The following is a 24,191-nucleotide window of genomic DNA, read 5'->3' on the forward strand; positions in this document are numbered from 1 at the left end:
CAGATGCACGAGCACCGCCGCATCGTAACTACTTCACAGACACAGAGTGGAGAGAGGAACTCAACTCAACAACGCTACCTCATGACAAGTAACCTCGGCAGTGCTACTGCAGGGCTGACTTTTCTCTTCCATTCTCCGGGAAACTTGCGGCGGCGACGCTCTTTGAGTTCAGGCCGGTGCACGCCAAGGGTAGAGTACGAGCAGGGAGGCAGGGAGGCATCTGATTGGTTCTTTTGAAGCGGACCTCAAGGCAGTGATCGGTAGACGTTTTTACAGGATTACAGCAGCTACAGATGACGGCTCTTTTCCGCTCCTTTTTCAGAGCTCATCAGTAATGGATCGCTGTCGGGGTGTAAAGACCATTTCAACCAATAGAACAAATAGTGTCTACTGGAGAACATCGTCAACCCTGCTTTTAATGTATCTTCACCGTTGGACACTATAACAACATCTGGAAATGTACTGTAATTTTTGGACATGTATTATTTTTATGCCTCGGCACCGACGACAGCCGCGGCCGGAGGCATTATGTTTTCAGTTTGTGAGTCCATCCGTCCGTCCGACTCTTGTGGACGCGATATCTCAGGAACGCCTTGAGGGAATTTCTTCAACTTTGACTCAAACCTCCATTTGGACTCCTGGATGAACTGATCAGATTTTGGTGGTCAAAGGTCAAAGTCACTGTGACCTCATGTCTGTTCCATTCTTGTGAACACGATATCACAGGAACGCCTCGAGGGAATTTCTTCAAATTTGGCACAAAATGTCAGATTCTGGTTAATTATGAGATTATTATTTTATTTTTTTTGAGGTCAAGATATGTACAGGAACTGCTGAACTCATTAAGTGCCACAAGCTGGTGTAAATATGCCGTCAACACGATTGATGTCATGGAGGATTGTGAATTGTATTTTTATTTATTTTTTCTTAATAAGTATGTAATAACTAGTCTTCGGGGTTGTCGTGTTGAATAGATAGCTGCAGTACCATGTTGGCCTCTCCCATGAAGCTGAATACATACATCAGAGTATTAAAAGGCTTTTATTTAAATAATGTGGATTCTGCACAAACAACAGACGCAAAAAACAGAAAATAAATAATGTAACATTCACCATTTTTCAGTTCTGAAAAATACAATAATTGTGGTGCAATGCAGTGGAGTGTATCACTGCTGACAAATAATAGTTAGTGTTGGCTCTTTGCCGTCAGAAAGTCAGAAGCTGTGCTCTTTTGCTCGAATGCTAAATGATTCTCACAATATCAGAATGTTTCTGACCAAATATTGATATGTACATATATGATGTCATAATATTGGTTATTTACATACATGTACAAAAGTCAACAAGAAGCAGCAGCCAAGAAGTTCTTTTGATGAAATGCATTTCTGGACAGAAAGTGTTGTAAATGAGGGAATGTCTATTTTGGTAAATCTGCTACTGAGATGCTGCTCTGCTCTTGAGGGCAGCTTGGGGACTCTCAGCCCTGGCAGGTGCTATGGTCACTGGCTTTCTTTCTAAGTTGATCCAAAAGGTCTTTAAGCTTCACATCGAACCCTTCAAGCTTTGTTGACGACTCAAGGATCTCGTCCTGCAGCGACTGGATGGAATCCGCTTTACCTGGAAACAGATCAGAGTACATGGAGTGAGCTTGGATCGTCTAAAAACACTGCAGATCCCCAAACATCCCCTCACAGGACCAGAGCTCCAACTGATCACACAAACCGGCACCTCCTCAGTGTTTATTCAAGTTGGTTTTTTTTGCAAATTTGGGGGGTTTAATTACCATTGTCCATTTATGTACATTCTACCAGACTGTTGAACCTTGCAGGCAGATTTTTAGACATGTATTATTATTTTTATGCCTCTGTGCCGTCTGTCATCGGCGCAGAGGCAAGTAACAACACCAAAGTGTAAAAATTCTCTGTTGCAAGTAAAATTCCTGCATTCAAAATGTTACTTGAGTAAAAGTACAAAAGTGTTATCATCAAAAATATAGTACAAAAAATAAAAGTACTCATTATGCAGAATAATATATATCATATTATATTGATGAATTATTGATGCATTTATGTGTTTGTAACTTTAATGTTGCAGCTGGTAAAGGTGGAGCTCATTTTAATGGCTTTATATACTGCTGGGCAGTTTAAATCTATAATAATGTATCATAATTTATTATGTTGTATTAATAATAATAATAAGAATCTTCAAATTAACTAGCAACTACAGTTATCAAATACATGTAGTGGAGTAAAAAGTACAATATATCCCTCAATATTCCCCCTCCCCTAGTGGAGTAGAAGTATAAAGTAGCAAGAAATGGAAATACTCAAGTAAAGTACAAGTACCTCAACATTTTACAGTACTTGAGTAAATGTACTTTCCACCACTGGAAAGGATTTAATTAAACATTTAGGCCGTCATGTAAGGTAACTTTGGGAAAAAACTGCCTTTAAATCAATAATAAAAGTCACTGCAAATGCAATTAAACAGATGCTGTAAATAAAAAAAAAAATATTAAAAACTTTTTTGGTGTTTTTTTTCTGCAAGTTTACTGTCTTCCTAAAGGTCTGTTCTCTCAGATTATTAATTATGTTTCATAGGCTTCTCCCCCCGAATAGCCTACTTATAAACTTTGTGGCAGAATCAGAGGGGAAATAGACTAAGTTCAGCTGCATTATTAGGGCCCGACCAACGACAACGTCGGGCCAGGGAAGGCCCTATTGAAACTGTAGGAGATCTTTGTCTTTTTCTTGAAATTAATCGCCTTTTTTGACGGCCTTAACATGCTCAAAAAGTTGTTAAACTTGGCACACTTATCAGACGCGGTGAAAATTTTAGTATTTAAGGGATCTCGGGCTTGTGTGTTGCAAAATGGCTCGCTAGCGCCCCCTAGAAAGTTGGAAAAATGGAGCCCTTCGCTTCGGTTTCACCTACATGTATGAAATTTGGCAGACATATGTAACATGTGGAGACGCACAAAAAAGCCTCTTGGAGGTATGCCCAAAACTCAACAGGAAGTCAACCATGTTGAATTTAATGTGCGATTTTCGCCCATTTTTAGCGTTTTATAGGCCGCATACTTTAACTCCTCCTCCTACAGATTTAATCAGATCGACTTGGAATTTGGTCAGGAACCATCTTAAGACCTTGTGGATGAAAAGTTATTCAAATGGCGAGTTTTCACTAAACGACCTGACCGTGGCATGGCGGCCATTTTAAGCCATTCGCCATGAAACAGGAAGTTGTTGTAACTCCACTGTACAAAGTCCAATCTGCCCCAAATTTCGCAGGCATTATAAGGGTCCAGTCCTGATGACATTACATGTCCATATAGACTCATAGCCCCGCCCCCTACAGCTTCACCCCCTTTCGTAACTCATGAACCGTTTGTCGTAGACTCTTGTGGCAGGCGTCGTTGCACTCATCAGAGTTCTGGTTTCATTGTGCCTGGCCGCGTCAATCTCCGGCTCGCCAGTACCCCTGACGTGTGGGAAGGTGCGAGGGCCCGTTCATCGTTGCTCGCAGCTTTAATTATTATTATTATTATTATCACCCCAAGGAACTGCCTTTAGGGTGAAAAGGCTGAAAATCCCAAAAGACCTCTGAAGCTTTTTTCATTTGAGAGACGTTACTCAAGAAAAGTTTTTTTTGAACCACAGACTTGGTGGTATGCTTTTTGCTGTATTACCTTCCAGAGCGTTCATCATGTTTTCAGTGGTGTTGGTCAGAATTCCAGCATTCTCCTTCAGCTTTGCCAGTCGCTCCCCCGCGGTCCCCGTATCTCCACCATCTCCAAGGGCTGGAACCTCGTCTTTAAGACGTTTCAGCTGCTCCTCCACAGTCGTCAGGTCCTACAAACACAACACACAACATAACACACCATTTAAATGTTTCAGCTCATTTTATAGTTAAATGAATTAGTTTAGTAGTATACTTAGTACTTTAGTAATACTTTAGTATTTTAATTAGTTAAATTAATACGAATTAACTATATCTTGTGACAACAAAAGCTCCCCTCAACATTGCAATTTGACATTGAAGATTACCAATAGCTATAATCTCAGACCTAACCCCAAGTCGTGGTTTTAAACTTGCCTCTTGTAAAACTAAATGTTCATATTTCAACCTAGAAAAGTCACCACTGGTCTCCCACCTTATCAGCAGCATCTGCTTGGTTCTTAGCTTCGCCTGCATCTTCCTGTGCGTCCTGGGCCCGCTGGTCTCCGCTCTGCAGCAGGTCTTTGAGCTCGTCCAGTTGAGGCTTCACTGGCGTCATCAGTGTCAATACGTCATTCAGAGCCTTCTCAGCTGGGCTCAGCTGGTCGTTGGCCTGCATGAAGAGAACCACTAAAGCTCAGTAGTGCTTGGCAAGCAAACTTTATTGGAATAAAAATGATTGTCATCTGCTATCATTGTTTGGTGTATCCATGCTTCGTACCTTAGTCAGGTTGTTGTTCAGGTTTTCAATGAGATCCATAGTGTTCTCCAGTTTGTCCTCTAGGTCAGAGAGGCGGTCCTCAGTCGGGCCGAAGCTTCTCAGCAACTCGTCCACGTCGTCCTTCACCTCCACTGCTTCATCCCTGTGAATGTGCAGCCACAGGAAAAAAATGGTATACATCAGTGTGACATTTATCATCACTATAAAGACGTAACGGAGCTCGTCGTCAGGAGGAGTAGAGGAAGGCTGAAGGAGCGCCCTACGGACCTCCAGAAAGACCACAGCAGCTTTACATTTGGCCTCAAAATCTATTCCTGACAACATCTGTAAAGACAACTCTAGTATAACTCTGAGATGCTTGACATTTAAGTTTCAGGAACAGGTTGTATCAGTCGGGTCTGTGTGTGTGTGTCATTGTGGAATTTGGATTTGTTGTTCTGAACCAAACATAGACAGAACAGATGTGAACTTAAAAACAAGGATATAATCTTTACCACATTATACATAAAAACATTTTATATTATAAAATGTATTACGGAAAATCTTCGATGATGTATCTATCATGTCCTTGTGAATTGTTTTAATATAAAAACACTATTTTCTCCATCCTAGCCTTTTTAAAGGGACTGTTTAGAACTTCTTACACGGTTAAATCATTGCGGGTCGTTGTATCATGCGACTCAGACTCCAACACAAACTACACGAAAGTTCTATCTAGTGAAGCCCGTCTTGCAAAACAGTGTTGGCCGCGGTCGGAGGACGCGGGGGAGACCGTAGCTTTGGTCTCCAGGACCAGAGTCTCTGCTGTACTCTGCTCCTCTGCCTGCCTTCACTCACACAACGCGCTCGTTCTCACTCTCGCTCCACTCTCACGTGCATGCGCGCACACTCCACACTGCAGAAGAGTTAGTTTAGCTCTGAGAATATCTAGTGAATGTACAGTAGACGTTTGTGCAGAAATAACGGCTGCAGCTCCTCCAGACCAACAGAGGTTTCCCGTGTCTTGTGAAGTGACGGGGCTCCGCAGAGAGAAACGTTATCGTCTCCGACCAAAACTCCGGTGTCTCCCCTGTTCCCTCCGACCGCGGTCGGGAGGCTGAGGCAGGAAAAGCCAACACTAGGATCAGCATTGATTCATGGAGAGACCTTCGTCTGGTCAGCTAACATTACTGCCAAGCAGCTGAAATATAGAGTGATATCGTGGTTTTAGCTGACATGTGTCGCCTCACTGTTTTGAGCGATGCTCCTTCATGTCTATGTAGAGCGAGCACAAGCGCGAGCAACAGGACGCTGACTTTCGTTGACTTAACGGCCACAGGTGTCGCTGTTAACAAGCAATTTCTGATTCTTACAAACAGTCCCTTTAAAAGCTGTGAATGTGGTTGATTATGTGAGAAAACAGCATCAAGCATCAGTAACAGTAGTCTGGCCCTGGAGTGTGAAAGCCCACCTGGCGTCCTGAGCGTCCTCTAGCAATTTCTTGGCCTTGTCCAGCTGCGGCTTGGCCTCGTCCAACACTGCCGCGCTATCTGGTAGATTGGCCGCCAGATTCTTCAGCTCCTCCAGCTTCTTCTTTAGATCATCCGGTTTGAGAGGCAGTTTGGCGTTCAGGATCCAGTCGCTCACCTCCTGGACCTGTGTCAGGTTGGAGGACGGGTCTGCACAGACAGAAAAACAGGAAACGGTTGGAGGCACAATAGCAATGGAACGACCGTGGCATCACCTCATGAATTCATTCAGCCATTATAACTGAAACCAAGTGAACCTTCCTTCCATATATCAGTCCACTCAGTGGCGGTCTCGGGCCGTCTGAGGGTCAGTAGGGGAACAACATAATAAGGGCACCAGCTAAAAAACAATCTTTACCTGACAGGAAATCTTTCAGCTCTTTCACAACGTCACGTGTCTCTTTCAGGTTGTCTTCTATCCCGTCTCTGGCCTTCTTCATCTTAATGTTCAGCTTATCTGCAGACTGTCTCACCCGATTGGTTGCATCCTGTGTTTCCTGGAGCTGTAAGGAATTGAAGTTGAGTTAAACAATGTTCTGTATAAAGTTTTTAGAAGAGATAGAATAGAATAGAATAAAATAATCTACAATAATCTAAAAACATCTCAAATTGCTGGAGTTCTGTAATAGAGTCCCAGTGGCGTGCCTGTGGAGTGTGCGGATGTGAGAGTGATCTGAAGTCAGATCAGAGCGTGTGTACCTCCTCTGCAGCGTCTGTGATCTTCCCAGTGAGCTCGTCCAGTCGGTCTTTCACATCCTTAACATCAGCGTCTGCCCTCTTGCTCAGAGGGAGGGCGCCCACACACTTTTCACCCTTTTTACAAGGCGGGGTTCCGGCCGGTGGACACAAGTCTCCACCCTCACACTGGAGAGGCGTGCAGGGCTTTGAGCGAACACTGCCGCATACCTGAAAAAAACAAAAAACACATAAAGTCACATAGATATTTAAAGAGGAATTACGGGAACTTAACAAAATAGCCATTAAATATCAGGGTGTTGATACAACTCTCAATAAGTTGCAATAGTAACTCAATTATCTCACTTCAAGTATTACAGATCAGGCGGACGTTTCCAAGTGAACAGTATAGATCGAGTACATGTTTGTTTCGGAAACACATTTCAAAGCTGTAGTGTCACAAAACACACTATAATCAATCTACCCGCTAAAGGAAATGTCACAGCGTCATGTTGATGAAATGAGGGCTGGCAGTTACCTGTTTGGCAACGGGAGTGAGGTCAGGTCGGGAGGACATGTTCTGGTTCAGTTTGTCCAGGTCTCTGGTGTTGGCTGGCTGAACTTGGTTCTGAAGGTCCTTAGTCTCTTCTCTGTTGTCAGCTGACTCCTTCAACGGCTTTTTACTGGCATCCACTTTCTTAGCTGCATCTTTAGACTCATTGTAGGCTTCCTTGATTGCAGAAAGTTCTCCTGAATAAGACAGAAAAACTCAACATGAGTACATTTTATGATGTCACCGTATCAGAACGTCTGTTTGAGGAACATGGTGGAGATGGTTCAGTCAGACGTCCTGCTTAAACCAAATGTTTAGTGTGTATGCACCATATTTGAAGTTTTACTAGAAAATGTCATTTTGATTCGAGCCACTTGAGTGAAAATAACACCTGCAATCAATTATCCATCACTAAAAGTAGTGTGTAGCAGCGATCGGTGTCTTTGTTTCTGACCTGCATTGCTTGGACTGGTGGAGTTGACCTGTGCATCTTTCTTGACTTTGTACACCAGAGTGAGGCTGTCCAGCAGCGTCTGCAGTTTGTCCAGCTCTGAGTCCAGACCAGGAGTTCTTACCAGGGGTGGAAAGTCATTGTCAAGTTTGTTCATCTGGTCCCTGTGAGACAAAAACACAAGTTGTTCAATTAGGCATTAGTGTGAGAGAGGAGAAGAAATCTACTTAGCGAGTTTCTATCCAAGAATTATAGGAAGAATAATACATTCATGAATATCAGAAAACATCTCCACAACAATGATCGAAAGAGCTGATTAGTGCTTTCATGGTAAACCCTAATTCTGCCTATGTTCTCTCAGCAGCCTCCTCACCTGAGCTTGTCCAGTTGGGACAGAGCATCATCGACCTCTCCGGCACTACTCGGTGGAAGGGAGATGGAGTCCTGGATCTGCTTCAGGTTGTCCTCCAGGACGCGAACGCGAGGTCCGAAGTTTCCAAGATCACCACCAGCACCTCCGGGGCGAGTAGGTACGCGGGGAGACAGTCTGTCCAGAGCTAAGCTGAGGTTCTGCCTCTGTGCGTCCAGGGTGAAGAAGCAGGAGGGACACGTCTCGCAGCCGGGGAAAGTGTCGCAGTGTCCTCGACTGCAGGAGTCGCAGCGAGTTCCGGTGACGCCCGGCCGACACAAACAGGCTCCCGTCTGCTTATCGCAAACATCTGGAAGTGTTCCTTCGGCATCACAACGACACGCTGCGGAGGAAGAGACAAGAAGGTCAGACAGAAGTACTCATTTGAGCTCTAATTGGAAGCCTCCACACACTTGAAAGTTGATTTATAAAAAGTTGCTTCACTGCTGCACCCCAGCACCTCAGTCATAAACCATTAGTATGAAGTTACAGAATTGTAGAATTGAAAAGTAGAATATGTATATGTACTTGTTTTGACAAATAAGACTTTACACTTTGGGTGGGCAGTGTAGATTATTTTGAAAATGAATGGAAAAAGTAAGAAAGACACTGAAACAACCCTCTGTGAGCTAACATTAGAGCGACTGGGAAACATACATATGACTAATAAAACTATTTTTGGCATTTGCTGTCCATCCTATATGTCACTTTTTAAATACTGTTGAAATAGATACAACTACACACATACAGAATTGTATCAAAATTGTCCAAATTCATAACAAGAAGACCAATAGCACTTTTAGAGTTGAACGCAGTCACCATGTGGAACTACAGTATAAAAACAGAAAATAGCAGCGAACACGTCTCCAAATCTTGAACAGTATTGGGTGCCGGGTAGTGGTAAGAACAGAAGAAACAAATCACCGGCTATCACAGATAATAATGGCTTCTCAACAACAAGCAAATGGAGTAATCAGAAAGAGTTGACTCACATGTGCAGCCTATGAGAGGGTTTCCGTATGCGTTCTCTGGGCACTCGGTGCATGATCGGCCTCCAAAGCCTGGTCTGCACTCACACTGACCTGTCACCTGGAAAGATGGAAACAGAGATGATTTTACTGGTGAGAACAAATAGAAACTCTGGCTATAACATTTTATATTGACCTACTTTTACTTTTATCTAAGTACATTTTTACATCATTTATTTTTCATTATTTTAAAGGGACTGTTTGTAACTTTTTACACGTATAAATCCACCGGGTCGGGATGCCATGCGCGAGCGCGTGTGGCCGCAGTCTCTGCTCCTCTGCCTGCTTGCCTTCACTCGCACACCGCGCGCGTTCTCGCTGTCTCGCTCCACCTCTAGACGTGCATGCAGAGGTTTTCCGTGTCTTGTGAAGTGACGGGGCCCCGCAGCGAGAAACGTTATCGTCTCTGACTGGTTGCCGGTGTCTCCCTCCGGCCGCGGTCGGGAGACGATAACGTTTCTCTTCCTGCTTCAGCCCGCGGCACCGACCCGCTTTTCCTGCTTCAGCCCCGGAGGCTGAAGCAGGAAAAGCCAACACTAGGATCAGATCTAAATCATGTTCATGGAGAGACCATCGTCTGGTCAGCTAACATTACTGCCAAGCAGGTGAAATATAGAGTGATATTGTGGTTTTAGCTGACGTGTGTCGCCTCACTGTTTTGAGCGATGCTCGTTCATGTCTATTGAGACCGAGCAAGCGCGAGCCCGACGCTGACTTTCGTTGATTTCACGGCCACAGGTGTCGCTGTTAAGAAGCATTTCTGAAAGTTACAAATAGTTCCTTTAAGTAATTCTACTTGTACTTGAGTAAAATACTTTTGGGTCGAGGTCATACCTGGTTACAAGTGTCACTGTATGACCTGGTGGGGTCACAGCTGCAGGGTTGGCAGCTTCCTGTCAGGGCTGGTTTCCAGTAGCCTTTTGAACACACGTCACAGGTCCGGCCGTGGAAGTGGGGACGACAGGGACACTGGCCGGTTAACAGATCACAGTCATCTGACAGTGACCCGTCTGGAGAACAGGAACACTCTGTTGGACAGCAGGGGGTAAGAGTTAGGAAGAAGTACGAGACACACACACATACATCAGATTTAACTACGTCATTAGCGGCAGTAACAGTGGTAGTGTAAAGAAGGTTTCCATATGTAGCCACAGAAAAGTCAAACATTTAACACCTTGATTTTTTGGAATTAAAGCTCTAGTGTGTAGGAGACGGCGGCATCTAGCGGCTTCTCCCGTGTGCCAAGCGTGTAGGAGAACTACGGTGGCCGATGCTAAAATGTGAAAATGCAAATGGCCCTGTCTAGAGCCAGCATTTGGTTGTCCATTACGAGCTACTGTAGAAATATGGCGGACCCGCTATGTATGTAAATATTATCGGCTCATTCTAAGGTAACAAAACACAACAATTCTTACTTTCACGTGATTATAGTCTAAAGAAAACATAGTCATGAATATTATATTCCGCCAATAGATCCCCTTAACTGCTACACACTGGCCCTTTAAAGACATCAAAACCAAAGATAATGAAATTCTGCTAAATTGTCAGTTTTGACAGATTCAGTTCAACAAATATTAACTTCAGTATCTATTTTCTAAAATACATACAGACAAACTTTAATATGAACATTTGCAGACACGTACACACTTTCACCATATATGGATCAGTGACATCCATACCCTGGGGTACTGGTGTTTAGTGCTCACTGAAAACAGAAGACTGTGGTGTAATAAAGTGTGATATGATGGTGTTAGATGACTCACTGGAGCAGCCCAGAGGGTTGGAGGCGCTCAGGTCGTAATGGCCTGTCTTACAGCGGTCACAGCGAGGACCCTCGACGTTCACTTTACACCGACAAGAGCCTGTGATGTCATCACACCGGCCCTTGTTCACTGTCCCCTCAGCGCTGCAGATACAGCCTGGCAGCAACACAACAGCACAAACATGAGCAACTCATCCAAGACTGTATCAACATCAACATTTATTTTTACAAAGTGAGTTTCAGTTGGCACCCTGTCACTGTCAGACTGTTGATGTCTTGCACTTGTGAAGAACCTAACTTAAAAAGCTCTGTTCATTTCACTAATTTTAACTTACGTATGCAGGCGTCAGGACGGTCCATTTGGCTGTTAGGGTTTGGCTGGTAGCCCTGGGCACACTGGTCACACTTTGGCCCCGTGGTGTGGTGCAAACAGTTCTCACACACACCTCCACTCCTCTGCCCGCTGGCCTCGTACACCGCCTGGTCAAATCGACAGCGCTGGGCGTGGTTGTTACAATCACAACCTGAGGACAGGGCACAGGGGTTAGTATACAGTATACACAGTAAGGGTTCATGACTAAAATAAATAAATATATTTGACTTAAAGTGCCTTTCACATATCCCAAGGACACTTTACATATAAAAAACAAACAAAAATGGCTTTCTTTAAATAAAATCAAAAAAATCAAAAAGACTAATATATCAATTTTGGCCTTCAGTATTGTCCAGCTCTGACATGATGGATTCTCCAAAACAGACTGGAATATCTGCTTTTATTTTGGTATATTTTACTCTTTCATTTCATTTGAGATGTGTGAAAGTGTTGGTAGAACACTTATGTTCATTATTTTGGGGCAGGTAATAGAAGACAATAATAAAACAAAACAAAAAGACATTTAAGATCTCAAACTTCCACTTCCTGTAATGCAGATCTTCATGGCAAATATGAGAGGCATTATCATATCAATTACATATTTTGTCTGACAGGTGCAACCTCCATGTTTTTCCACAGTCTGTGGTGCGCCGTGACATTATCATGCCGGTGCTTAGAGAGGTGTGTAACAGGTAGGCTGTGGGTGTAATCTTACGTTTGCAGGCGTGAGTGTTGCCCTCCACCGCAGGTCTCCAGGGCACATCATCGTAGTGTTCGGCACAACGCTCACAGTGCACACCTGCTGTGTTATGCTGGCAGTCACACTGAGGACTCATCTGTAAAGAGACACACAGAACAAAGGCTCATGAAGAGATGCTTAAATCAAAGGTCAGATTCACTCAGGTTGTGATCAACAATAGATAGAGGACTGGTGCAGGAGACATGGGGGCATCACATCACAAAGCATTTACAAGAGCATGCATGAGGATCAGTAATGTCCTGGTAGCAACGGGGGGCTGAATAAACTGCTGAGATTTGTGGTCATTTTCCTTGATCCATCATTGTAGCAACTGGAGTGCAAATTTTGGAAAGTCCTCTTGCTTGTTGTCTTACTGAGACCCCAATAACAAGATCAATATCAGCCTCATATCTGAGCGTCCTGTACAGAGAGGTGGAAGCAGGAGGAAACAGCTGCCCCCTCCAAACCTCCAAACCTCCAAACTACCTGCATACATACCTGTATGTTGTTGTACTGCGGGCTGTTGTTGTTGGCTTCTGGCAGGCATCGGTTGGCATGTCCATGGCACAAACAGCTGCCCATCACCCTCATCTCCTTCAGGGCGTAAAACCTACTGAGAGCTCTGCCCGGTGGACGTGGCACGTCACCGAGCTCCGTCATCCTCACCCTCAGCCCCCTTAACGGAGTAGCATCTGTGGATGAGACAGCTGTCAGTCAGAGGGCTACCTATGACCTTTCACCATCTTCTGTGGTGATTTACGACAGAAGATGTCGTAAATCGACTTACCTTCAATTTTTTGGCTTTTGGTAGCTGGGGCGTAAGCATACAGACGCAAAGGACTGAACTGGATCTGGAGAAGAGAAATGTACATATTGTTATATAACATCATTGTTTTTTCTCCATCACAGAATGTTTTGCTCTTATTTTGCAAACCTGCACAATCCATTTCCCCCTTTGTTATGCATTCCCCACTCAGAAGGCTTTGACAAGTTCCAACTGGCATGTGTGTAACGTGTGTGTGTCTTTATCTATACTATACACTATGTTTATTTGTGTCTTTAAAGGTGATAAGTTATATTTACCATTAATTAAGGTACAAAACTGCAAAACTAAAACTCAGTTTGTATAAAAAAAGTGTATTGAAGGTCAAAACGACACATAAAACACCTTACGAATGAAAGATTTGATGATTAAACTAAAAACAAGACTCATTATTTTATTGATTTTCACCTAAAATTACCTAGATATTTTAAAGAGGAGGTGATCAGTTTAAACTGAAATGTATGCCAATAAACAGCAAAAAGATAATAATAAAAAATGTTTTCTGCTGCAGGAAGACACTGATATGAGGTTGTCTTGTGTTGAGGACATCTCAGAATATATTTCAGTAATAGAAACTATCAATAAACTATCCTTCAAAGTAACAATAATAAAAGTATTAGTGATGGTATTTGCCCTGCAAATATTATTTTATAATCTGACAACAGACGGTTTGTCCTTACTATGTGATCCTGGTACGGGTTGACTCCAGTAGGGGGCAGTGTGTAGCAGTAGCTTTGGTCCAGTCTTAAAGGTGTCCTTGTGGGGATGCCAGGAAAAGCTTTTTCACAGTCTGTAGCCAAGTAGAAAGCGGGCTGCCATGTAGTGCCATCATCTAGTGTCCTCTCTATAATGAAGGCACTGGGACGAGGACCCTGCAGAATAAAACATATGAATGCACTGTTTGTACTCAGATGTACTTCATGAACTATGAAATCATTATAATGTATGATGCATCGGACGAAAGAGAAGAGATAAACGTGAACAGATTCATGGTTGTCCATGTGATCCAGCAGTAGTGGTTGCAGACTGTCTCATACCTTGAAGCTGAGCACCAAGTTGTCGAGCTGGAACAGGTCGTCGAGGTCCAGCTGGAGAGTGACTGGATTCACATCTACGGGACATACGAGCAGAGCAGCATTTCCATGACAATATGTTCACACAAATATACTTTGGTTTCAGTTATTTCTCAGATATATTTGATGTTGTTTTGTTTCCTGGAGCTATAGAGGACACTGCTCAGCACAGTTTAGAGTTAACAGGGTCCTCTGAGGGGTGATGGTGTCTTCAAACGGGGTCGTGTTTACCGTGTTCACCAGAAGAGTCTGTATGATCACTTGTGGTATTCATGACATCGTAAGTGGAACGTTTCTGAAAGCTCCGAGATCAGTTTAGTCGTGTTTTGTAATTCCTTGTAATTGTATAATGTTGATATTTCCCAACAGCCTCATCTTTTTCCTCTGTCATTACGCCTTTGCATTTCCTACATTATGTGACCCGCCTGCTAGCTTGCTCTGTGGCTTCTGGACACCGACAGTAACGTTAATATTGCTGTTGCTTAGCAGCAGTGTTCTCACCACTTAAAGCTTCAGTAGTCAGTATATTTTTGGTATCATTTGGCAAAAATTCCATAATAACCTTTCAGCATATTGTAATTAAAGTGTTCCGAGAGAAAACTAGACGTCTGCACCTCCTCATGGCTCTGTTTTCAGGCTTTAGAAAATCTTGGCTGTGCTCCGGTCATGTGACCGGTACTTGGTGTTCCTTCAAGAGATTTCAACATGGCTGCCGGGTCACAAACTTTCTCATTTTACAGCTAAACCGTGCACTACAAGATGATTCTGAAAACATTTGAGGAGAGAAATAGGCATTAACGTAACATAATATTGATTCATATTTGATCAGCGCTGCCTAGTTTGACCATTTGGTCTCATAGTCAGCAGATGGACAGCAGATCTCAGATCAGCTCTTACTACTTGTTTTCCGTTAGGAGCACCGGAGGACACAGAGGAACATGATTATTATAAAAATAACTTTTTTAATCATATTTTCTCCAATCTCGCCTACTTCAGCTTTAACCACTTCAGATTTAACCACTTGAACGCCAAGCACACCGTGTATACGACTTCCAATGTTGTAAACACGAGCTCACGAGTTTCATGTGAAGGCACCCTGAGGACAGCTCAGAGTGTGCTGGAGGAGATTAATGGAAAGAGCTTGAATAACTAAATAAACGGCTTTAAAACGAGGTATACTCCTGCCAGTAGAAAAGCTATTTTTTTGTCTTTCTGTTTTTGCCCACCTTTCTTGGACTGCCACCATCTATCTGGTCCAGAAGTGGACAAGGCGTCCCGGACAGTGTGGGCCAGCGGACCGTCTGGGTTCCTGGAGTCACATGGACAACACTTCATCCTCACCTATGAAACAAAAAAACAGATAAATCAGCAACAATGGACTTTCCTGAGTTACATTGTAGTATTTGGTGTATGGAGCCTATTTATGGAAATGTGTCAATATGACTGTCCTGAAACCGACCCATGGACTTAAGACCAACTTCCAAATCAGTCTCTTTTCATTCCCTGCCATGCCAGTCAGATAAGCTGTGTCAATGAGCAGGTCACACAGAAAAATCAATATGCTTCAGATCACTAACCGTTTTGATTCAGCTGGTCAACAACTTATTGGGGAACTTTGGCCCAGTAACAGATGAGACGAAGGAACAATCTGATCTCGCTTTGCACAAGTTACATTTTGTGACACCTGTTGAACTTGACTTGTGAACACGGGGAAATTGATTGTGAAATACCAACAGTTTCCTACAGAATTTATCCAGCTGACAAAATTTGAAGTTGGTAAAATTCAGACAGTCGATGTCTAATATATATATTTAAAGAAATAATCGTCATAATTCATCTCAAAAATGACGTTTTAGGTGACTCAGGTCTACTGACCCTGAGTCAGTCAAAGCACTTGTGAAGTCTGCATGTAAATGTGCAAAGAAACACACAGACTGTATCAGTGTATTGAACTAAATAGAAGTGAACAGATAATATTTTTTCGGTAATGTATGTACTTGAATAATTCCCGATACAAGAGCTCCCATCACTGATAGCCAGTCAATGCTTAGTAGCTCCCCCTCTATTCCGGGCACTCAGATCATGGCTGCTTTCCCTGTAGGGAAAAGTTCCTTCTGGGTTGCTGATTGTTACAACATAAAGGCTTCGCTGATGTTTTCCACTCCGGCTACGTGTCTCAACTCACTTCCCCAACATTAGGACACAATTTTTGCAAATTGCTTAGATTTGTGTTCAAACTGAGGACACAGCAGAGAGGTCAGGTTCTGGCTAAAATAGTCTATAACGCAGCAAAAAGCCCCGTTACAAATTAACGTGAAGAACATCTTTAAACATAAAATTCTTTTCCACCCTTGTATGAATGTGACACACACACACACACACACACACACACACACACACACACACACACACACACACACACACACTTCTCATTAGAATACACTGACTGCCCACAGCTTGAGAACCATCTTTGCAAAGGTGCACTGTATTTGTCTGAGCAGACTGGGCTTTTTCGGGAGGTGGTCTTAAAGAGGCGCTTAAACGGAGCGTTCCAGAGAGTAAAGTATGAGAAAAAATTATAATTTTTGAATATTAAATCATCATGTAAACATGTTCTAGTAGAAACCCCAAATACAAGTAGTAACCTGAAAATGAGCATGATATCTCCCCTTCAACACATTTTGCTCTGAATAAATGGTTCAGAGGGATTAAAGAAACTTTATCTTTGAATGATCATCACCTTCTCCCTTCACAAACATGTCAGTCAGATAAAGCTCAGCAGATAAACTCTGACATTCAGTTCACCCTTCACCACCCTTGACCCCAGCGATATCATATACTGTATGATAACTGTATGGGCACCATTCAACTTCAATGCATTCAATTTAAAGTGTGTAAATCTTTTTTTTCCTCATTGCATAACAGCGAATCTCATCTAATCTCATGGGATAAAACTTAACCGCCTCAAAGACTCGGGTGTGTCGGTGTCATTTCTACTACTACTTCACCTCAAATACCCCAGATAAGCATGACTGGGAAATTTTCTTAAAGTGGCAGTAGGCAGTATATTTTTGGCATCATTGGGCAAATAATATCCATAATAACCTTTCAGCATATTGTAATTCAAGTGTTCTGAGAGATAACTAGACTTCTGCTCCTCCTCATGGCTCTGTTTTCAGGCTTTAGAACATCTAGCCCGTGACGGGAGACTTTGACCAATCACAGGTCATTTCATTGAGAGAGCGTTCCTATTGGCTGTAGGATTTCACAATGGCAGCGGCGTCACCAACTTTCTCATTTTACAGCTAAACCGTGCACTACAAGATGATTCTGAAAACATCTGAGGAGAGAAATAGACATTAACGTAACAGAATATTGATTCATATTTGATCAGTGCTGCCTAGTTTGACCGTTTGGTCGGCGTTCGCGAGTGATTGACAGCCGGCTCTCATAGGCGGCAGCTGGACAGCAGACGTCAGATCAGCTCTTACTGCCTGTTTTCCTCCAGTCTGTGAAATCTTGCAGATGCCATTAGGAGCACCGGAGGACACAGAGACACATGATTTTTTTCAGGTTACCTGTTTCATGTACTACTGACACCATATAGCAACCGTTTTATAAAAATAACTTTTTTTTAATCATATTAGCTCCAGTCTCGCCTACTTCAGCTTTAACTTTGTAGGTTAAAGGTGATTCAACCTGGAGGCTAGTTTCCCAAGGTTTGTGGCTTTTGGCACTGCAGTGTGACACCTCAAACACACCAACACACTGTTTGCATTTAGTGGTTGCCAGCTGACTGTTGCATCAACTGTACATGAACTTGACCCTTAGTTATTATATAAAGTCTACAGTGGACATTATGATGAAATGAGTTGGCCAGACTAAAACTGTGTCTGTACTGGCGTCAAGGTTACATTTCAGCTAATGTTAACTGCACTACTTCATGCTAACTAAGACAGCAGGAATGAAATCATGACTGTCGATTAAAAGTAAGGGTGCATGTTCATATCATCAGCAGGGGCGTAGTGGTCGTTGATGAGGTGGGCGTACTACTAGGTATGATGATGATATATATTACATTGGCTTTTTGGCTGATAGGTGGCTATACCCCATATATCCCTACCCTCCACTACACCCCTGATTATCAATATCTGACATTAATCGCATAAAGAATATATTACATGTATGTTCATCAGGATTATATCAGGCATATTTGGCTGTCAACCAGCAGGCCTCTTGCTGGAATGAGTGATTTTGAACTGCTGGGATTGTTATGGGTAACAAAAGACAAACAAAAAAACAAACTATATTGAGACGCCCATTACAAATTTGCTTAAAATAAGCTGATAAAACTTTGTTAGCTGAGGTACATTATAGATTTCAAGAGAGACTTTCCAGTTTCCCTCCAGTGTCCTCTACAAATGTCATGTGTATTAACTTAACTGTTGTAACTCTGTTGTAACTCTGACACACACACACAAATATATATATATATATATATATATATATATACCAATCAGCCATAACATTAGGTCAGCATGGGCTCCCTGACCGGTCTGCGGCTACGCAGCCCCATACTCAACAAACTGCTCCTCACTGTGTGTTCTGACACCTTTCTATCAGAACCGGCATTAACTTTTTCAGCAGTTTGAGCTCCAGTAGCTCTTCTATTGGATCAGACAACACGGGCCAGCCTTCGCTCCCAACGTGCATCAATGAGCCTCGGGTTTGACCCTGTCGCCGGTTCACCGGTTTTCCTTCCTTGGACCACTTTTGGTACAGTAAGTCCTGACCACTGCAGACTGGGAACATCCCACAAGAGCTGCAGTTCTGGAGATGCTCTGACCCAGTCGTCTAGACATCACAGTTTGGCCCTTGTCAAAGTCGCTCACATCCTTACGCTGGCCCATTTTTTCTGCTTCCAACACAAAGTTCAAAGTTCAAAATGTTCACTTGCTGTCTGATATATCCCCCCCACTGCCAGGTACCATGGTAACGAGATAATCAATGATAATCACTTCACCTGTCAGTGGTCTTAATGTTGTTAATGTTATGGCTGATCGGTGTATATATATATCTATATATATAAATTATATATATAGATATATATGATGTTCAGCTCCCCCAAATCTGTCAGAACTTTAAGTCTAGGTAAACTGCAACAGCTACAACCTATAACCTGGTCCACTGCACTGAAGTATCAATAACAGAAATTATAAAATGGACCAAACAATTCTATTTCCACGAATCTGCAAAACAAAATCCCAGGTTTTCCAGGATATGTGTAAACACTGTTAACTCTTTCAGACATTTATTGCCACATTACTCTCAAAACTTTCAATTACTATCTACGTTACTACCATGGTAACTCTAAGCCACTAGACCAAACAACACTACAGTAAGTCATTTGATTATTTAATTATTTGTTACAAAATCTGGTACTTGCGGAAAATGACGTGACACATAGCAACAAGATCGGACTAGTTTTCTGATGGTTGTGAGGGGCTTTCATCTGTATCATTGTCGGTCTTTACTGGTAGTCATGTATGCGTATGTATGTGTCAGCTCTGAGCTACAGCTGAGTGTTCTCGCTCCTCCCTGTCTGGAAGAGGTGCGGCTCAGGTAAGAAAAAAAGAAAAAAAGGGGAAAGCGTTTATCAATAGAAGAGTCCACACCTAACACAGCTATTCATTCCCTGAGGCTGATTCCACACAGCGCACATACACTGGGAGGTATGAAGGTTGCGCAACATCAACACAAACGTTCTCCTGCCTGTCTTTCTATGCTGCTCTGTCTTTTAGGTTGGATTAGGGTCAGGCTTCCTTAGTGAAGATCAGAATGAAAAACAATGAAAGTTGGAATACAACTTTTGAGGAAATTGTCCGTATTACGGCAACCAGCCTGGTCTCACTAAATGGCGTATGAATTACCCGGTCATTTGTAAGTCCTTTTGTGTGCAATAACAACACCTTTGTTGCTCTTGGCGTGTCATGTGTACACAGTGTAGTCTGTACTGACTGCAACGTAAACACATTCACGTGAATATGTTGCGCTCAGAGCTAGTGACCAGAAAGACTGTTTAAGGCAGATGGGTCCAACAAACGCAGGACTTTCAACCAGGAGACCGGCGTTCGTGTTCCAAAGTGTTGCTGAGTTATTTTGAGGTTATGATAGAGACGTGTTGTCTATACTTTTGTTCACAAACTTTCTCATTTTACAGCTGAACAGTACACTACAAAATGATTCTGAAAACATTTGAGGAGAGAAATAGGCATTAACGTAACAGAATATTGATTCATATTTGATCAGCACTGCCTAGTTTGATCGTTTGATTGGAGTTCGTGAGTGATTGACAGATGGCTCTCATAGACGGCAGCTGGACGGCAGACTCAAGACACAGAGGCACAGGATTTTTTTCAGATTACCTGTCTCATGCACTACTGTCAGGATATAAGTGACCGTTTTATATCATATTTGCTCCATTTCTACTCACTGCTGCTTTAACATCTTTTAGAAACATCTCTTTTAAAAACTCTCCATCTGGGGGACTTCTGACAGCACAGCAGATAAACAAATTTAAACTTTAACAACATTAGGTAGTCCCTAACTAGTGAAACAGTCTGCCAGTGAGTTGAGACTATTCAACATAGTTCCAGTGCAGGTTCACTTTGTGGATTTTATATTGCAAACAAAAGGTTGTATCTCACATTAGAGGCGCTTTTCTCCCCTTTTTTGGAGCAAAAATAAGAATTGCAACATTACAGACTTGACTGTTCACTGTATGTCCTCTGCTCTCTCTCTATTATTTCAAAATCTGCATTATAATCCAGTAATAGGAGGTTTGTGCTGAGCCAGCAGCTGGCCTGGTGAGGTGGCGGTTTTACAGACGGTCAAAGAGTACAGTTGCAACACGATGCTCTGGCACTGAAATCAGACTCTTTCACAAATGGACGGCTGGCAGTTCGGCCAAAACCACCAACCAGCCTCCATCCTGTCTGTGTGCTCACCGTGACCTCTGCACGTAGAGACCGCATGCGTGGCCTGGGTGGACACAGCTGACTGAGACTGTGACAGTGTATGTGCTCTGGCTGGACTGATATGGCCTTTTATAAAGCCAGTATCTATAATTTAGTTATAATTTAAAGGTCCCATATTATTAAAAAGTGAGATTTTCATGTTTTTTTATTATAAAGCAGGCTTAAGTCCTATATAAATACTTTGAAAGTATCGAAACACTCAATCCACAGGGAAATACACACAGCCCGTATTCAGAAACTCTGCATTTGAAACAAGCCGTCTGGATTTCTGTCCATTTGTGATGTCACAAAAATACAATATTTAGATCCTTTACACAGATTTAAACGTAAACATTCTAAATGTGTCCCAGTTTATTCCTGGTTTCAGTGTATGTGAATGACATCAGCTGACAGGAAGTACACATGGACCCAAGCTGCTGCCTTGCAACGCAATTCTGTTGCAATTTCGTCGCAATTCCATTGAAATGCGCTAAAACAGTGTGTGTTTAAGACAGAGGGTAAATACAGGCATAATCAGGCCGACAGTATGAGGAAAATAAAGTTGTTTTTTTTAACATTACAGCATGTAAACATGTTCTAGTAGAAACACAAAATACAAGTATGAACCTGAAAATGAGCACAATATGGGACCTTTAATAAAAGTAAATTATAAATCAGTGAAGCTGCTTTTTATGCTTTTGCTTCCTCTCAGGTACGTCTTTTTCCACATTTTTAACAGTTCTTCTAACCAGCCTTCCTCCGATCGAGTTGATATACTAAGATTTGATCACAATATATCATCATAATATAGTGCAAAAGTGCGACACTAACTTGAGACTTGTCTGAAAACATCTTTGATCCGCAGAGATGAAATGTCCTTTAAACACTGGATTGTGTTCCTACCTGTTGGTACGGGGTGCAGTAGATCTCGGAGCCTGTGAGGCCGCAGGTTGAGGAGGCATGGAGCCGGTGACCTCTTCCCATGAGCAAGTCATGGCTGGGTGGGTAACAAGCCCCACGAGAGCAGTCGGTCTGGGCCTGTGATACTGCAGCTATGGCTGTCAGGAGGAAGGCAGCACAACAAGAAATTAAACGTTACATGTTATTCTCTGTTCAAAATTGGCAAAAAAAAACATAATCAAATTTTGTTAAGATTGTGTAAACCTAAAACAAACCAAAAACATATTTGAAATCTTGTGTAATCTGGATTAAAGAGTTGCTTCATTTACTTACTTATTTACTTATCATTAAGGTTAGCTAGCTAGTACCAAATGTTAAAGTAGACATGAAACCAGTGAGCCAATCCCACGTAAACCTTTAGAAGATTTGCAATATCAGGGTTACAAATGTTAATAGTTCTATTTGTTGCTACTTAAGCAATAAAAACCCACAGCTGATCTCCATACATTATAATAATGCCAATGCAGTATTGTAATATAATGCACACTAACATGAATGTTTCTCTCCATCAGTACGATGGAATTAGCTTTTTCCACAGAAGACTTCACAAGTGACGCGACAGTGTCCAAATTGACTTGTTGATTATAAAATGGAACCATATAGATAGGCAACAGTACTTATTGTATGATCTACTCAAAACAGATGCAATTATAACTAATACTGTTATATTTCGGTTTGTCTTCTTGTTAAAAGTAGACCTTGCCATTTGTTTTTCATAGATTTAGGAGATACTGTACAGTCAGTTATTTATGGGCAGATTCCTTATGGATTTTTACACTCACCATAATCACATGAAACGTTTACTAAACCATCCCTAAACTTAACCTGAGCATTAATAAGGTTTTAATCCTCAGCCTAAACCCTAACCTTCTGGATTGATGCCCGCTTCCGTCCCTTAGATGGTGCTGCAAAGTTTTGTGGAGTTTCCTATTTCTACCTAAAGCCTCAACGTATACTGACGCCGAAGAAAGAAAGGAGAGAGGAAGAAAGCCCCCTAAAAAAGGAAGCATATCTATCTCTTTACTCAAAAAAGATGCTTCCTTAAGGTTTAGACTCAGTCAAAGTGTCTATAACTATGCATTTATATAGATAATACGTTCATTTAAAGAGTGATGTAATACAAGCTCTGTAATCAGCTGCTGCAGTGTTTCGTTGGATAGAAAAACTGCATTCTGTCAACTCCCCACGATTTATGAATGCAAGCATCTGGTTTGGAAAGTTTAAGGTGAAGGTTGCAGCACAAAAGAGACAAAGAGAGAGGACACTAGAGAAAGTTCAAATATTAAAGCAAAGGAAAAAAAGAAAGAGATCTTACCAGCTAGAATTAAAACAATTCTCATGTTGCGTTTCTCCTATGAAAAAGTCTGGAACAGGTGAGAAAACAAAAAATATCAGCAAGCAGAAAACAATCCAATACAATCAAAGGCAGTTTCTTGTATTTCCTTGATGTGAGACTCACCTGGCGGTCGGTCTGCTATCAGCTCTGTTATCTGTAATAAACTGTGTGTTGCTGCCAAGCAGCTGCTTTATAAACACTGTCGCACCTGGACGGTATGATACAGTGTGTGTCAGAGTCGCACCCTTCACCACCACTCCCTTCCCTGCATGAATCAACACACACACACACACACACACACACACACACACACACACACACACACACACACACACACACACACACACACACACACACTCACACTCACACACACACATACACACTCATACACATGCAGGCAGGCAGGCAGGAAGGCAGGCAGACGCAGACACATAGTCAACACAAAGATACCAATGAGCCGCAAACAAACGTAAAGAAAGGTGTAATAAAACACACTCTTGTGACCTCAAATGATTCCATCTACTCGTAGAGACAAACATCAACATGTTCGTAGATTTGATTCTTGTTAATGTGCAGTCTTAAAAAATAAAATCATGTACATCCAGAGGATATTTCCTAAAAACTTTGGTGATCCTCTGACTTTTCATGTAGCACCATCATCAGGTCAACATTTACATTTATGTACGACCAAATACCTGCACAACTAATGACATTCCCGTCAACCTCAGCTGTAGGTTTGCTTCTATGTTACATGTGTGTATTCGGTCGTGTGTGTGCATCTGTGTCGTCCAATGATGCAATGCACAATGGAAATTTGGGGAGGGGCTGATAAAATGCACCACACGTCTTATATCATTCATACAGAAAAACAAAGTATATTCAACTCTCAACACTGTTTTTGAGTATATTTTATATTCTCAGTATGTACTGTAGGCCTATACTGGAGAAGTGGACATGTTTGTGTATGTTTGGCTCAGATTCTTTCCCTCAGCGGCTACACAGAGTGAAACCTTTAAATTCCTTAAATGCCAGAATTTTAAACTAGCAC

General features: G+C 42.2%; 1 protein-coding gene across 3 annotated transcripts; it reads right to left on the bottom strand.

The window, feature by feature from the left end:
- Positions 1-1,022: 1,022 nt before the first annotated feature.
- On the bottom strand, positions 1,023-23,390 carry lamb3 (laminin subunit beta 3). 3 transcript variants are annotated; one of them, XM_074648937.1, is made up of 23 exons: positions 23,267-23,390; positions 23,123-23,171; positions 21,751-21,905; positions 15,058-15,172; positions 13,796-13,869; positions 13,439-13,630; positions 12,723-12,786; positions 12,434-12,627; positions 11,912-12,032; positions 11,159-11,347; positions 10,825-10,980; positions 9,896-10,089; positions 9,026-9,122; positions 7,998-8,376; positions 7,628-7,788; positions 7,159-7,367; positions 6,645-6,851; positions 6,304-6,448; positions 5,888-6,095; positions 4,438-4,579; positions 4,153-4,329; positions 3,688-3,850; positions 1,023-1,616 (listed from the first exon to the last, which is right to left on the bottom strand). In XM_074648937.1, exons 2-23 carry the CDS (start codon positions 23,145-23,147, stop codon positions 1,477-1,479), a joined length of 3,507 nt encoding a protein of 1,168 aa, XP_074505038.1. In that variant the 5' UTR covers positions 23,148-23,171; positions 23,267-23,390; the 3' UTR covers positions 1,023-1,476. The 3 variants fall into 3 exon arrangements, with proteins under 3 accessions (XP_074505038.1, XP_074505022.1, XP_074505028.1); XM_074648921.1 differs by having other exon boundaries at positions 7,159-7,370; positions 23,267-23,389; XM_074648927.1 differs by lacking the exon at positions 23,267-23,390 and having other exon boundaries at positions 7,159-7,370; positions 23,123-23,258.
- Positions 23,391-24,191: the final 801 nt, after the last annotated feature.

The sequence above is a fragment of the Sebastes fasciatus genome, chromosome 1 (genome assembly GCF_043250625.1).
Source record: "Sebastes fasciatus isolate fSebFas1 chromosome 1, fSebFas1.pri, whole genome shotgun sequence".
Lineage (NCBI taxonomy): Eukaryota > Metazoa > Chordata > Actinopteri > Perciformes > Sebastidae > Sebastes > Sebastes fasciatus.